This window comes from Carcharhinus amblyrhynchos, chromosome 35 (assembly GCF_965287045.1).
Source record: "Carcharhinus amblyrhynchos chromosome 35, sCarAmb.v2.hapA, whole genome shotgun sequence".
Taxonomy (NCBI): domain Eukaryota; kingdom Metazoa; phylum Chordata; class Chondrichthyes; order Carcharhiniformes; family Carcharhinidae; genus Carcharhinus; species Carcharhinus amblyrhynchos.
This window is the reverse complement of record NC_137358.1, coordinates 13,300,311-13,317,007: the sequence shown is the minus strand read 5'-3', so window position 1 is coordinate 13,317,007 and position 16,697 is coordinate 13,300,311. Positions and strand designations below refer to the sequence as shown.

Here is a 16,697-nt window from a genome sequence, read left to right as displayed (position 1 = left end):
GGTGGAGGAAAGGAGTTAGCAAAGGAAGCGTGATGGGGTGTGTACAGTTGAAAACACTGCGTTTTTGGGCCTTAATGTACCACTGTGAAACATTTCAGTATTTTTGTAGAGGTTTATAGGGCTTTGGTGAGGCCACATTGTGGAGTATTGTGTGCAGTTTTGGTGTCCTTGCTATAGAGGGAGTACAGCGAAGGCTGATTCCTGGGACGGCAGGTCTGAGGAGAGACTAAGTCGGTTAGGATTATATTCACTGGAGTCTAAAAGAGTGAGAGGGGATCTCACAGAAACTTCAAAAATTCTAAGAGGGTGGATTCAGAAAGAATGTTCCCGATGGTGGGAGGAGTCCAGAACTAGGGGTCATAATTCGAGGACAAGGGGCAAATCTTTTAGAACTGAGGTGAGGAGAAATTTCTTCACCCAGAGAGTGGTGGAATTCATTACTACAGAAAATAATTGAGGCCAAAACATTGTGTGATTTCAAGAATTAGATATAACTCTTGGGACTGAAGGGATATGGGGGGGATGGGAGGATCAGAATATTGAATTCGATGGTCAGCCATGATTAAGATGAGTGCTGGAGCAGGCCTGAAGGGCCCAATGGCCTCCTCCTGCCCCAGTGTTCTGTTTTTATCAACACGTGCACTTTCCTCCGGCTCTGCAGAGGGTGAGGCCAGTGACGTGACAACTGGGAGACTCCAGACTTCAATTCTGTGAACAGCGAGATCAGATATAAGTGCAAATACTTAATATGTTTATTCCCATTTTGATTGTGTATCGGGAGAAGCGCCAGCTGAGTGCTGGAGGTCCTCCGTCATCCACGTAGCTGCCATTGAGGCTCCAGAGGAGGTTCACCAGAATGATCCCGGGAACAAAAGGCTTGACGTACAGGGAACGTTTGAGGACTCTGAACAAAGAACAACGAATAATACAGCACAGGAAACAGGCCATTCGGCCCTCCAAGCCTGCACCGCTCATTGGTCCAACTAGACCATTCTGCTGTGTCCCTCCATTCCCAGTCTGCTCGTGTGACTATCCAGATAAGTCCTAAACGATCCCAGCGTGTCTGCCTCCACCACCCTGCTTGGCCGTGCATTCCAGGCCCCCATCACCCTCTGGGTCTGTACTCGATGGAGTTTCAAAGGATGGCGGGGGTGCGGGTGGGAATCTCATTGAAACTTACAAAATACTGAAAGGCCTGGATGTGGGGAAGATGTTCCCATTAGCAGGAGAGACTGGGATCTGAGGGCACAGCCTCAGAGTGAAGGGATAACCCTTTAGGAGCGAGATGAGGAGGAATTTCTTTAGCCAGAGGGTTTGGTGAATCTGTGGAATGCATTGCCCCAGAGGAAGCCAGGTTAGCTGCTTGGGCCGTGCTAAATTCTCCCTCAGTGTTACCCCAACAGGTGCCACAGCGTGGCGACTAGGGGATTTTCACAGTAACTTCATTGCAGTGTTAATGTACACTGACTTGCGACACTAATGAATAAACTTTAAACTTTAAAAAGCTTTAAAGACTTGCTTTACGTGCAAATCACTTCAGTCACACCCATAGGGAAAAAACTACACAGACGGGAATGTGGCAATCCTGTGTGTAGGCAGCGGTCAACAAAGTGTCTCGTGGGGCCGCACTCAGAACCCAGATGGGCCGTGTGTGACCCTCCCCAGGTCGCAGGGTTGACCGCTGCTGATCTGTATTATATTTCCTGTTTGTATGAAGTGTTCTAATTGTGTTCTGTCTCTCTCTCCGCAGTGTTACTCTTGTTTGGTTCAAGGACAACCCCTGGGATCCATAATGCTGTTGCTACTAGCCTCAATCTTGTTGCTGCATCTGACGGCCATCATCCTGCTCTTCATTTCCACAGCTCACAATGTAAGTGTACAAACCCACCCGCTGTGTCCCTCGGAGTCATGATGTGGATGTGCTGGCGTTGGACTGGGGTAAACACAGTAAAAAAGTCTGACAACACCTGGTTTTAGTCCAACCGATTTATTTGATAGTAAAGTCACAAGCTTTCGGGTTAGGCCCTTCGTCAGGAGGCCAGAGATTTCACCATCGGAACTGACGGAGGGAAGATCCAGCTGGTTACGGGGACCGTTTTGTTTTTATTCCTTTATGGGCCGTGGGATTTGTTGGCTAGGCTAAGATTTATTGCCCATTGCTAGTTGCTCTGCAGGAGGTGGTGGAGGAGCCTTCGTTTTGTACCGCTGAAAAAATGTCTGAGAGAGGACGCAACCTCAGAGTGAAGGGAGGCTCCTTTAAAACTGAGGTGAGGGCAGCACGGTAGCACAGTGGTTAGCACTGCTGCTTCACAGCTCCAGGGTCCCGGGTTCGATTCCCGGCTCGGGTCACTGTCTGTGTGGAGTTTGCACATTCTCCTCGTGTCTGCGTGGGTTTCCTCCGGGTGCTCCGGTTTCCTCCCAAAGATGTGCGGGTTAGGTTGATTGGCCGTGCTAAAATTAGTGTCCTGAGATGCGTGGGTTAGAGGGATTAGTGGGTAAAATATGTAGGGATATGGGGGTAGGGCCTGGGTGGGATTGTGGTCGGTGCAGACTCGATGGGCTGAAGGGCCTCTTTCTGCACTGTAGGGATTCTATGAATTTCTTCAGCCAGAGAGTGGTGAATCTGGGGAACTCATTGCTGCAGAGGGCGGTGAAGGCCGGGTCACTGAGTGTCTTTAAGACAGATGGTTAGGTTCTTGATCAATAACGGGATCAGGGGTTACGGGGAGAAGGCAGGAGAATGGGGATTAGAATTGTATCAGCCATGATTGAATGGTGGAGCAGACACGATGGGCTGAGTGGCCTAATTCTGCTCCCATATCTTATGGTCCTTACCACGTACTGACTGACTCAAAAGCAGCTTCTTCCCTGCTGCCATCAGACTTCTAAATGGACCTACCTCGCACAAAGTTGATCTCTCTTGACACCCGAGTGTAACACTGCATTCTGCACTCTCTCCTACCCTTCTACATTGACGCATGCTTTCTCTGCAGAGCGTGTAAGAAAGAATACTTTTCACTGTATCCCAGTACATGTGGCAATAGTAAATGAAATCCATGCAGTGTAGATACACCAACAGTGCTGTGAGTTTAACTTTATTTATGAGTGTCACAAGTAGGCTTACATTAACACTGCAATGAAGTTACCTTGAAAATCCCCTAGTTGCCACACTCTGGCCATGTTAAATTCTCCCCCGGTGTACCCAAACAGGTGCCAATGCACCTAACCAGCATGTCTTTCAGACAGTGGGAGGAAACCTGAGGAAACCCATGCAGACATGGGGAGAATGTGCACACTTCATGCAGACAGTGACCCAAGCCAAGAATTGAACCCAGGTTCCTGGCGCCGTGAGGCACTACTGTGCCACCATGCAGGCACCAGGCAGGAGTTCCAGGATTTTGATCACCCTCTAAATCACAGTCGTGTTTTTATTATTATTATTAATTTGTGGGACATTATTGCCCGTCCCCTCGAGGGCAGTTGAGAGTCAACCACATTGCTGTGGCTCTGGAGTCACATGTAGGCCAGACAGGGTAAGGATGGCAGATTTCCTTCCCTAAAGGGACATTAGTGAACCAGATGGGTTTTTCCGACAATGGTTTCATGGTCATCAGGAGATTCTTAATTCCGGATAATTTTTATTGAATCCAAATTCTGCTGTGGTGGGATTCTAATCCGGGCCCCCAGAACGTTAGCTAAATTTCAGGATTAAATAATAGAACATAGAACATTACAGTGCAGAACAGGCCCTTCAGCCCACGATGTTGCGCCGACCAGTTACAAAACAATGACCCACTAATCTAAACCAATCCCTTCTCATCCATAAACCTATCCACGGATCTCTTAAACGCCCCCAAACTAGGCGCATTTACAACTGCAGCGGGCAGGGCATTCCAATCCCTCACCACCCTCTGGGTAAAGAACCTACCCCTGACATCCGTCCTATAACTACCACCCCTTAATTTAAAGCCATGCCCCCTCGTGCTAGATTTCTCCATCAGAGGAAAAAGGCTATCACTATCCACCCTATCTAAACCTCTAATCATCTTATATGTTTCAATAAGATCCCCTCTTAGCTGCCTTCTTTCCAGCGAAAACAACCCCAAATCCCTCAGTCTCTCCTCATAGGACCTCCCCTCCATACCAGGCAACATCCTGGTAAACCTCCTCTGCACCCTCTCCAAAGCCTCCACATCCTTCCTATAATGTGGGGACCAGAACTGCACACAGTACTCCAAGTGCGGCCGCACCAGAGTTGTGTACAGTTGCAACATGACGCTGCGACTCCTAAATTCAATCCCCCTACCAATAAACGCCAAGACACCATCTATAATCTAACGATAATACCATTACCATAAGTTGTTTATTAGGAATGATTATTTAGTAAATGTCAATAGAAAGTATATTATAAAACATGACTTGATACAAGATCTCAAATTCCCCTACCTCCACTGGAGCTGGATGTGGAGATGCTGGTGTTGGACTGGGGTAAACACAGTCAGAACTCTCACAACACCAGGTTAAAGTCCAACAGGTTTATTTGATAGTAAACCCACAAGTAAACCCCGAAAGTTTGTGGGTTTACTATCAAATAAACTGGTTGGACTTTAACCTGGTGCTGTGAGAGTCCTGACTGTAGCTGGGACAGTCTCCCGTCTACTAAACACACCTCATTGCTGATATTACAGCACAGCCGGTCTTATCCAGTGACTGGACGGTGAAATCCATCCAGTGGTCCCGTGTGTTTTTTGTCTATAAGTTGATCCAAAGTGTCTGAGTCGGACAAGGTTAAAAATGATCTGAATCTGTCTGATTGTTGCAGAATAAATCAATGAAGATGTTTTTGAGGTAGATATGGGGCACCTTCTGATCGATAAGGGAATTAAGGGTTATGGGGAGAAAGTGGAACTGAGCCACTTCAGATCAGCCATGATCTTATTGAATGGCGGGGCAGGCTCGAAGGGCTAGATGGCCTACTCCTGCTCCTATTTCTGATGTTCTTATTTCTTTAGTGACTGTTTGTTTGTTTTGGTCTCAGGTCTGGTGGAGCAGCCAGGAATACTGCACGGATATCTGGAAACAGTGCTTCTTTAAAAACAGCAGCTGTAAAGACGTCAACTACAAAGGCAAGGAAGGTACGTTCGAGGGAAGGTTCTTGGATCTCCCGCTTCACCGGGCCCTGGGGCCTGACTGGGGGTGGGGGGAGGGGAAATTGGGTTAGTGGCGGCAGCCGTTGGCCGGGATTTTCCAGCCTCTGCACCTTCCTGTTACCGTGACGGCGGGAATGGAGAATTTGAGGCTCGGCTAGATCTCCGTTCACGGCAGCGGGACTGGATAATCCCGGTGAGGTTGGAGAATTCCACCGCCAGCTGTCAACAGCCCCGCTTTAATCTTGGGCTCTTGAATAAGCTGGCGTAGCAGTAACGTTCCTGCAGTAGTGACCCAGGGGCCTAGTTCAGTAATCTGGGGACGTGGATTCGAATCCCACCACAGCAGCCTGTGGAATTTAAATTCAATTAATAAACATGTGATTGAAAGTAAAGTAAAAGTCTAAAGGTGCGCGGTCCCTCGCCCTCCCGCTGTCATCAGTCCTGCTTTTTCTGCTTGTGAACTACAGCCAGTCGCTCCTGTCAGCCTATGCTTGGCGCTGTGTGTGTGTGTGTGTGTGTGTGTGTTTCGCACTTGGCATGCGTGTGCACACGCGTGTGTGTGTTTTTAGCATGTTCTGGAACAGCATTTTGAAGAGGATTTGGAGTGGGTGACACACTGGCGCCACCTCCTGGTCACCTGTAGCAGCAACCTCCAAATCCCAGAGTCAACATCAGGATGGGAGCGTTAACTCCGGAGTGAACTCCTTCACCCTGAGTCAGGGTGACTGGAATTGCTGCAGGGCCGGTGACAAAGGAACTAAGCAGCAGTTACTTAGTTGGTGCTGATTTCACCAGAGCCCTCTGGGCTTGAACCTGGACTGTGCTGAATTGTTGAGTCTTCTGGTTGGTGTCTGTACCACATTGAGAGCTGGGAATCTCTGAAATAAATATGAGATGCAGATTTCCCAGTCGCCTCCCGTCGTGTGCTCTCCCCTCGGGGTTTGGGGTCGAGCAGCCGCGGGAGCTGAACAGCCTTACAGGTTGTGACACTGAGGCCCTGATATCAGCCATTCCTCTGGATGGGAGCCTGGGTGACACTGGCAGGGTTTGGAAGGTGCTGTCTAGGGATCTTTGGTGAGTTGCTGCAGTGTCTCTTGTAGATGGTACACACGGCTGCTACTGAGCGTCGGTGGGGGAGGGAGTGAATGTTTGTGGATGGGGTGCCAATCAAGTGAGCTGCTTTGTCCTGGGTGGTGTTGAGCTTCTAGAGTGTTGTTGGAGCTGCCCCCAACCAGGCAAGTGGGGAGTGTCCCATCAAACTCCTGACTTGTACCTTGTAGATGGTGGACAGGCTTTGGGGAGTCAGGAGGTGAGTTACTCAATCTCTGATCTGCTGTTGTAGCCACTGTGGCTAGTCCAGTTCCTGGTCACTGGTAACCCTCAGTGGGGGATTCAGCAGTATGATGCCGTTGAAAGACAAGGAATAACAGTTAGATTCCGTTTTATTGGAATGGTCATTGCCTGGTGCTGGTGTGGCACGGATGTTACTTGTTACTTGCCACTTGTCAGCCTGAACCCGGATATTGTCCAGATCCTGCTGCATTTGGACATGGACTGCGTCAGTATCTTAAGAGTTGTGGATGCTTTAAGTTTGTTTATTAGTGTCACAAGTAGGCTTATATTAACGCTACAATGAAGTTACTGTGAAAATCCCCCAGTTGCCACACTCTGGCGCCTGTTCGGGTACACTGAGGGAGAATTTAGCACAGCCAATGCACCCTAACCAGCACGTCTTTCGGACTGTGGGAGGAAACCCACGCAGAGAACGTACAAACTCCGCACAGACAGTGACCCAAGCCGGGACTCGAACCCGGATCCCTGGCGCTGTGAGGCAGCAGTACTAACCCAATGTGCGGTGCTGTAGGGATTGTGTGAAATGGTGGAGTGGGTTCGAGAGGCTGAATGACTGACTCCTGCTCCGGGTTTGCATTTCGGGAGAAAGCTGGATGGAATCTCCCACATTCCCGTTTTGTTTTAAATGTTGGCTGTTGGTTCCCAACTCAAAATCAGAAGGAACTGGTTAATTGAATGGTCTCCAGGAGGTCCCTTTGTCTTGCGGTGACCTTGATAAGATCTGATCTGGTTTTTTTTTTGTTTCTCAGAGTATTTACAGACCGTCCAGGCTGGCATGGTTCTGGCTGTGATCTTCGCCTGCTGTGGATTCTTCATCTTCATCTGTCAGCTCTTCACTCTGAAGAAAGGAAACCGGTTTATCTTCACTGGGCTCTTCCAGCTGCTCTCCTGTGAGTTGACACGACGCTAGCTCTCAAAAAAAGCCACCTGGAGTTTAGGATTGCGAGACGGGATGAAAGAGCTCACCCTGTTCGCTGTCCCTTTATTCAAAAGATAACAGAGTGACTGTATGTCAGAGAGCACAGGTAGAAAAGGAACTCGCTTCTGCCCCCTCTCAATGTTCCCCAGCTTAAAGCACCAGCAAAGGTTTATGTGAAAGACCAGAATTGAAGACCACCCCCCCCCCACTCTCCCACCATCTCATCTTCAATCATTAATCAGGAGGGATTAGCCTTGTTTTTTTTGTGGGAAACTCATCAAAGTACACGACTGAGTGAGGAATGAGTTCACAAAACAGTTGAGGAAATACAGGGCCATAACTTCCTGGTTCCCAGTGTCGCATTGGGTGGCACAGTGGTTAGCACTGCTGCCTCACAACGCCAGGTACCCGGGTTCAATTCCGGCCTCGGGTCACTGTCTGTGTGGAGTTTGCACATTCTCCCTGTGTCTGCATGGGTTTCCTCCCACAGTCCAAAGATGTGCGGGTTAGGTTGATGATAAATTGACCTTAGTGTCAGGGGGATTAGCAGGGTAAATGTGTGGGTTATGGGAATAGGGCCTGGGTGAGATTGTAGTTGCCACAGACTTGGTGGGCCGAATGGCCAGCTTTCACTCTGTAGGGATTCTGATTCTGTGATTGAGGGGGTTCCCCAGTTATGCGTTAGGGAATCATTCTCAGTAGTTCCCAGGTAAGGATTTACTCGGCAATTGACCAGAAGCCTAGCAATGTGCAGGTTAGGTGGATTGGCCGTGCTAAATTGTCCCTTAGTGTTCAAAGATGTGTAGGTTAGATGGATTATGGTAAATGTGCGGGGTTAAGGGGATATGTGGGGGGTGGGCCTGGGCAAGATACAATTTCAGATAGTCGGTGCGGACTGGATGGGTCAAATGGCCTTCTCCTGCACTAGAGAGATTCTGTGATTTCTAAGCACTGACTTTCCCCTGAGCAACTGCGCTAGGCTGAGAACCATCTGACAAAGAGAGTTTAAACCACTAACCCTGGGAAATTCTGCCAGGTTTACTTTCTGTTTAAGTTTGTTTATTAGTGTCACAAATGGGCTTACAGTGGTACAATGGTTAGCACTGCAGCGCCAGGGACCCAGGTTCGATTCCCGGCTTGGGGCACTGTCTGTGCAGAGACTGCACATTCTCCCCATGTCTGCATGGGTTTCCTCCCACAGTCCAAAGACGTGCTGGTTAGGGTGCACTGGCCATGCTAAATTCTCCCTCAGTGTACCCGAACAGGCACCGGAGTGTGGCGACTGGGGGGATTTTCACAGTAACTTCATTGTGGTGTTAATGTAAGCCTATTTGTGAGACTGATAAATAAATAAGGAGAACCAAAACTGCTCGCTCTATTTGAGATGTGATCCAATAAATGAAGTAAAAACTCCAACATCACCACATCCCTCCTCCAAATAATGAAACCAAAACTGGACACAGTCCTCCAGATGTGGTCTCACCAACAGCCTGTACGATGACAAGAACTTCTCTACTTCTAGACCTTAACCTGCAGAGTGCAGTGTGATGTTATAACCACCAGGAGGAGTGTTCTCACTCCAGTGTACTCACTGGGGTGGAATATTGATGGTTTTAATCTCCGAGGCACTGGGGGTGGGGGTGGTGTCTGGGGGTCCGCCACTTAACCCTGGGGGAACTCAGGGTCCGTCGCTAGGCCCGGGGCGGGGAGTGGGGGACTCGGGGTCTCCCACTCAGCTGGGGGTGGGGTTGGGAGTCGACTGCTCGGCCCTGGGGTTTGGGCGGTGGGGGGGGTCCAGTTGGGGCCCGGGGTCCGATCTTCGGCCCCGGGGGGGGGGGGGGGGGGGGTGGCAATGTTGGGGACTACAGCTCAACCCTGTGGGGGATCGGGGTCCGCCGCTCGGCCAGTAGGGGGGGGGTGGGGGTTGGGGTTGGCTGTTCGCTCTGGGGGTTTCGGGATCTGCGGCTTGGTCCTGGGGGGGGGGGGGGGGGGCGGCAGTGTTGGGGACTACAGCTCAGCCCTGTGGGGGATCGGGGTCCGCCGTTTGCTGGGTTCAGGGTCCACCTCGCTCCGGTTAATCGGTGTTTGTGTGTTTCCAGGTCTGTGTGTGATGACGGCAGCGAGCGTCTACACCGTTCATTTCCACAGCGATGAGGGGATTGGTGAGTACGGATCCTCGTACATCCTGGCCTGGTTCTGCTTCCCTCTGACTCTGATCAGCAGCATCCTGTATGTTATCCTCCGCAAGCGCGAGTAGCCCCTCGTGGCGAATGCACTCGAGCCTGGGGGATCTTCCCGGAGGATGGAGCTCGGGGGACCCCACCGTCTGTTAGTTTCTGGAGCAACGTTAAACTGGATTCCATTTTGGGAAAAAAAAGGGAAAGTTATTTTTGTAAATTCTTTATCATATCCTCCTCCCCCATTCTCTCACCTCTGCCCCCTCCCCTCTCCCTCTTCACACCCACCCCACATATTTACTCCACTAATCCACCTAACCTGCACTACTTTGGACATTAAGGGGCAATTTAGCAAGGCCAATCCACCTAACCTACACATCCTGGGACTGTGGGGGGAAACCGGAGCACCCGGAGGAAACCCACGCAGACACGGGGAGAATGTGCAAACTCCGCACAGACAGTGACCCTGAGGCTGGGAATCGAACCCGGGTCCCCGTCGCTGTGAGGCAGCAATGCTAAACACTGGGCCTCCCAACTTGTCGACCTGGGGGCCTTGATCCATTCCCTGCATTTTGCCCCTCCTTTGATGAGACCCTTTCCCCCAACCCCTCCTTAAATGAGAGGGTTGGGGGGGAGGGGGGCTACTGGAAGTACGCCTTCCCCTCCTTAGCACTGGGGGCAGAACTGACCTCCTCTCCCTACCTCCCCAGAACGTCCCAGAGGGCAATAACTCTCAGTGAAAATGTAAACTGTGGCATCAGATTTTACCCTTGTCACCCTCCTGACATTGTTGGGGGGGGGGGGAAGCTGAGGATGTCCGAAACTGTCCCCTTTACCCTTCCGACTAATATTCCCCTCTCGTTTTCTTCGATTGGGAGGGGTGGGGGCGAAACGATTTTTTTTCCAAGACCTTTTTAATACAGAACTGCTCCCAGAATTTTCTTGTGTTACATTATTTTTTTACCGTGTATTCTTCAGAGGAAGGGCCCCAGAGCAATCATTGACATTTGTATAAAATCCAGGGCCACTGTTTATCCCCCCCCCCCCCACCTTTCACTCAGCCTTGTCTGCCAAATCTCTCCTCCTCCTGGGGTATTCCTCAGTTAGAATGAACCCTTTCGCCAATGACACCCCCCCCCCCCCGCCCCACTTCCCTTTCCTCAATGCACCCCCCCTCCCCGGGTTAACGCCAAAGTCTTGTGATTGGCATTTTATAGAGATGTGGGATCTCTGGTGTCTGGCACAGGGCAGGGGGGTGGGGGAACGACAGGGGGGGCGGTTGTTTGGTGTCTCCTGTTTTGTATGATTACCGCTATATAAACATTTTTTTTGTAAAATCAGAAATGTTCAAACTAGTAATAAATAAATATTATATTGTTAATACATTGAATTGTGTCTCTCTTTGGGTCTTCCAAGAATTGCTACAGTGTGGGAGGAGGCCATTTGGCCCATCGAGCCTCTGACAGAGCATCGTACCCAGCCACACCGCCCAGGCCTATCTCCGTAACCCCTTGTATTTGCCATGGATGCAAGAAGATCACAAGAATTTTGAGTTGTAAAGAGAGGTCAGGTGGGCTTGGGTTGGTTTTGTTGGAGCAGAGAAGACTGAGGGGGTGACCTGAACAAGATTATGGGAGACATGGACAGAGTGGATAAGGCTGTTCCCCACAGTTGGAGGGTCAGTCACGAGGGGACACAGGTTCAGGGTGAGGGGCAGGAGGTTTGGGAGGGTATGTGATGGTCTGGAATGCGCTGCTTAGGAGGGGCGGGATGCCTCACATCTTTTAAAAAGCACCTGGATAAGCACTTGGCATGTTATCATCACGGAATCCCTGCAGTGCAAAAGGAGGCCATTCAGTCCATCGCGTCTGCGCCAAACACAATCCCATCCAGGCCACCTCCCCATGACTCCACTAATCCTTCTATGCATCCTGGGACACTAAGGGGCAATTTAGCATGGCCAATGCACCTAACCCATAAATGTTTGGAGGAAACCGGAGCACCTGGAGGGGACCCACGCAGACACAGGAGGGTAAAATGTGCAGACTGCACACAGACAGTGACCCAAGCTGGGAATTGAACCAGAATTGAGGCAGCAGTGCTAACCACTGTGCCATTTAGTGAAGGTGACAGGTCAAGTGCTGATAGATGGGATTAGGTGGGAGTTCAGGTGTTTCTTGCATGTTGGTGTTATGAAGGGGGAACTTGATCTCCTCTCTGAGAACTAATGTAACCACTTGGAAGTATCTCCCTTCATCATCATCTGTTGAAGTGAGTGTGCAAAGGGGTAATATCTGCTTCAACAACTTCTATGGTTAAATCAAAATAACTACCTGAGATTCTCTCTGTAAAAGAAACAAGTAATACTTTATATATCTAACTAAGTGAACCAGTTAACTAAACTTCTAACAGACCAAATAAAACACTGTTCTAATGGAAAGCTGTTTAGGTAAGTACAATTCCCACTTATTAACCAAAACAAAATAGAATTCTTAATCACTCTTAAAATTTCAATCAGATTTGTCATCTTCTGGAATCTTCTGTCTTCACTACTGAGATGAGGCTTTCTTTTAAGACACAAATGAGCTGTTAGACTGGGAGAGATCGTTGCTGACTCTCTCTCAAGCTGTGGCAGTGGCTGTCTGGCTCTCTGGAGCTGGGAGCTGGCTCTTGTACCCCTAATAACATACCAAAATCCCCATAATACAATTGGTTTACAGGTGACCAAAACATCAAATTCAAATTTGATAGGCTGCTGTTAGTCAGATGCCTAGTTCAAACTGGTTAAAATTCAAAAACAATTTGTTGTCTTGGCAACACTACTGCCTAGGCTCGCAATACAATTTCACTCTGTGCTCTCTGTGTACTACATTTGCACCTGAATATCTCTTAACTCTATAAACATAGCAAAAAAACTACCTTTTTTTAACAATGCCAGGGACTGGGTTTGATTCCCAGCTGGGGTTACTGCCTATGCGGAACCTGCATGTCTTCCCCATGTCTGCATGGGTTTCCTCCGGGTGCTCCGGTTTCCTCCGACACTCTGAAAGACATGCTGGTTAGGGTGCTTTGGGCATGCTAAATTCTCCCTCAGTTTTACCCTAATAGGGAGTGTGGTGACCAGGGGATTTTCACAGTAACATTGTGGTGTTAATGTAAGCCTACTTGTAATACCTCTGGGCTTCAGCTTTCATCTCCCATTGATGCTCTCTGTCTCCCTCTGTTGGCTTTTAGATAAAAGGTCAGAACAGCACCTTCTCCCTCCGTCGCTCACCAAACTCCCAATCTGAAGACTCTGGGGCAAATTTTCCCATCCCAAGGGAATCACAGGGGGCGGACCGTGAAAAGATCTTTTCCGGTTTCAGGGGCAAGCGCAGCCATAAAACCCCGTCCTCTGATTCGAGCTGCTCTCAGTGTTAAGCTGCTATCTTTGAGCTTGCTTACTTAAATACTGTGAATGAATGGAGTGAACGCACTCTCTCTTTTTGAAAAGAACCAGATAAGCGGGCGATCCCAGGGTAGAACAGGTGAGGAGTTGGCAAAGGGAAGTTCATCTCCTTAGGGGTGGGAAAAGCATATCAGAAGAAGACAACCAAATGGTGGCGCAGTGGTTAGCATTGCTGGGTTGCACAGTGCCAGTGACCCAGGTTCAATTCCGACCTCAGATCACTGTCGGTGTGGAGTTTGCACATTCTCCCCGTGTCTGCGTGGGCTTCCTCCCACGGACCAAAGATGTGCGGGTTAGGTTGATTGGCTATGCTAAATTGCCCCTTAGTGTCTCAAGATGTGTAGGTTAGGGGGATTAGCATGGTAAATATGTGGAGTTCTGGCTGGCTGGGATTGTTGTCAGTGCAGGCTCAATGGGCTGAATGGCCTCCTTCTGCATTGTAGGGATTCTATGAGAATGTGAGAAACACAAACTTTAAATCCACAGGGATTGCCCAAACAAAGCCTCCGAATGAGGCCAAAGTGAGATCTGAAAAGATTCAAAGCCTCCAGATCCTCTGAATTTATAGAATTAGAGATGTGCGGGTGGGGCCAAGGGGGTGGGGGGGGGGGTGCGGTGGGGGCGGTACTGTGGTTCTAATGTAAATACACTGGGTAAAGATTAGGCGGAGATGCAGTCTAACAGTATCTGGCATTGGGAGGGTTAATGTGGGACTGGGAATCAGTACTGCCCAAAATCTGATGCAGAAAACACATGACCTGAGACTGGACTCAGTTGTGGACTGGACAGAGACCTGTGTAAAGACAAAACATGGAGTTAGCGTATAACTTGGGCAGTCTCCTGCATAGCCATGTGCTTTTAATCAACACTCTACAAGTCTCAGGACCTCTTTGTGAGACCTAATTAACGCACAACAGAACTTGTGAGCAAAAGGAAAACTAAAGCAAAGGTGGGGACCACAGCTCTCATCTCTCACTGGATAAATGTGGACAAATGCCTCACTTCCTGCTCACAGCTGCAGGAGTGACCTGGCAGAAATTTTCCTTCATGAGATTGTCCAGCACACTAAAATCATCAATAACACTCACCTTCATCGAAAGCGGTGTCACAGGTAGACAGGGCAGTGAAGAAGGCACTTAGCACACTGGTCTTCGTCAGTCAGGGGATTGTGTTGGAACGTTTTATTACAGTGTATAAGTCATTGGTGAGGCTGCACTTTGGAGCATTGGTCAGTTTTTTGTTGCCACCCTGTTATTGGGAAGAGATTGGATAAACCTGGAGCAGAGAGGATTTACGAGGATGTTGCCAGGATTTGCAGGCCTGACTCATAGGGAGAGTAAGGCACTAAGGGGTAATTTAGCACAGCCAATCAACCTAACCTGCACATCTTTGTACCAGGGGAGGAAACCCATGCAGACATGGGGAGACTGTGCAAACTCCACGCTGATAGTCACCCGAGGCTGGAATTGAACTCAGGTGCTGAGAGGCTGGGACTTTATTCCTTGGAAGGTAGGAGCATAAGGGGTGACCTTATTGAGGGGTCTAAAATCATGAGGGGCAGGGATAGGATGAACTCACATCCGGAGGAAATTTTCTTGTCTTGTCCACAGCAGGCGAGGGGGCAGATCATACAAAGGGCTATTAACCTCAGGCAGGGATTTCTGGCTGGATAATCCCATCCAGAATCTTTTTCCCAGGAAAGGGGAATTGAAAACCGTTTAAGGTGAGAGGGGAAAGGTTTAAAAGTTTAAGTTTTAAAGTTTATTTATTAGTGCCACAAGTAGGTTTACGTTAACACCTCAATGAAGTTACTGTGAAAATCCCCTAGTCGCCACACTGTTCGTGTACACTGAGGGAGAATTTAGCATGGCCAATGCACTTTAACCCGCACATCCTTCAGACTGTGGGAGGAAACTGGAGCACGCGGAGGAAACCCACGCAGACATGGGGAGAATGTGCAGACTCCACATAGACAGTGATCCAAGCCGGGAATCGAACCCATGTCTCTGGCACTATGAGGCAGTGGTGCTAACCACTGTACTGCCCCTGAGGGACAACTTCTTCATACAGAAGATATGAAATGAGTTGCCAGAGAAAGTGATTGAGGCAGGTACAATAGCAGCATTTAAGAAGTATTTGGATAAGCAGATGGTTGGGAAAGGTTTAGAGGGACACGGGCCAAATACAAGCAATTGGGACTTGCTGGGAGGGCATCATGGTTAGCATAGACTACTTGGGCCGAAGGGCCTGTTTCCGTGCTGTATTGCTGTATGCCTCTATAACCCATCACGTTAACATAACTGATATCCTGTGACTGAGGAAGCAACCTCATACCGGTTACTGTGGCCAGATAATGAATGCTTGTTCTGGGAATATTCATTGTGGGCAGTTTTGGGCCTCATATCTAAGGAAGGATGTGCCGGCCTTGGAAAGGGTCCAGAGGAGGTTCACAAGAATGATCCCTGGAATGAAGAGCTTGTCGTATGAGGAACGGTTGAGGATTCTGGGTCTGTACTTGTTGGAGTTTAGAAGGATGGCGGGGGTGGGACCTTATTGAAACTTACAGGATACTGCGAGGCCTGGGTAGAGTGGACGTGGACAGAATGTTTCCACTAGTAGGAAAAACTAGAACCAGAAGGCACAACCTCGGCTAAAGAGATGATCCCTTAAAACAGCGATGAGGAGGAATTTCTTCAGCCGGAGGGTGGTGAATCTGCGGAACTCTTTGCCGCAGAAGGCTGTGGAGGCCAGGTCATTGAGTGTCTTTAAGACAGAGATAGATAGATTCTCAATTATTAAGGGGATCAGGGATTATGGGGGAAAGGCAGGAGAACGGGGATGAGAAAAATATCAGCCATGATTGAATGGCGGAGCAGACTCGATGGGCCGAGTGGCCTAATTCTGCTCCTATGTCTTATGGTCTTATTGAAAGCAGCATCACAGATAGACAGGGTGGTGAGTAAGGTGTTTAGCACAGTGACTTTCATCAGTCAGGGCACTGAGTACAGGAGCTGGAACGTAATTCAAAACCACAGAGGGGAGAAGTTTACATATGTTTGATATTCATGCCATCATCCTCTTCCTTTATTCTTTAGTTTAGATGCCAATGATCAACTGTTTCCAAGAACCTGAGCCTAAGTAAGGATTTCAGTATTCTCTAGGGTGCTGGGCTGTCCAACTGCTGAATCCTAAGGCAACTAATGAAAGTAACAAGAATGTTAATAACACACACAATTACTGGTATAATCAATTTGTAAAAGCTCTGATGGGAATCACAGGATATGATTGGCTCTGTATCCCTTCTCAGTGTTGTGATAAAATTTATATTTCTGTTTCCCCGTGAGTTTGTGGTCTGTAGTGGCTGTAATGGTTAAAGATGGTTCAATGTTTGTTGCACTTATTCCTGTTGAGGAATGAGGGTGGGACTGTCCTGGGGTGTCGGGACAGGTCACCGGATCAGTTCAAGAGTCAGTTAACTCCTGAGGCAGTCAGTCTGAGTGAGTCGGCCAACTTTAAGCAGAGGTCTCCTGGCAGGGGAAAGGGGCAGCACCAACGGGAGATGAGACCCACGTAGGGGGCAGAGACAAACCCCGCTGAGTCGGCAGGACAAAGGGCAGAGCTGAAAAGGAGGCTCCGGGTTGGGTAAAGGG

The 16,697-nt window shown here is 49.0% G+C and overlaps 1 protein-coding gene across 1 annotated transcript; it reads left to right on the top strand.

The window, feature by feature from the left end:
• Positions 1-1,752: 1,752 nt before the first annotated feature.
• On the top strand, positions 1,753-9,862 carry LOC145361561 (peripheral myelin protein 22-like). Its single transcript, XM_080217390.1, has 4 exons — positions 1,753-1,870; positions 5,039-5,135; positions 7,253-7,393; positions 9,522-9,862. The coding sequence occupies exons 1-4, from the start codon at positions 1,793-1,795 to the stop codon at positions 9,677-9,679; spliced, it is 474 nt and encodes a 157-aa protein (XP_080073516.1). The 5' UTR covers positions 1,753-1,792; the 3' UTR covers positions 9,680-9,862.
• The last annotated feature ends 6,835 nt before the right edge of the window (positions 9,863-16,697 follow it).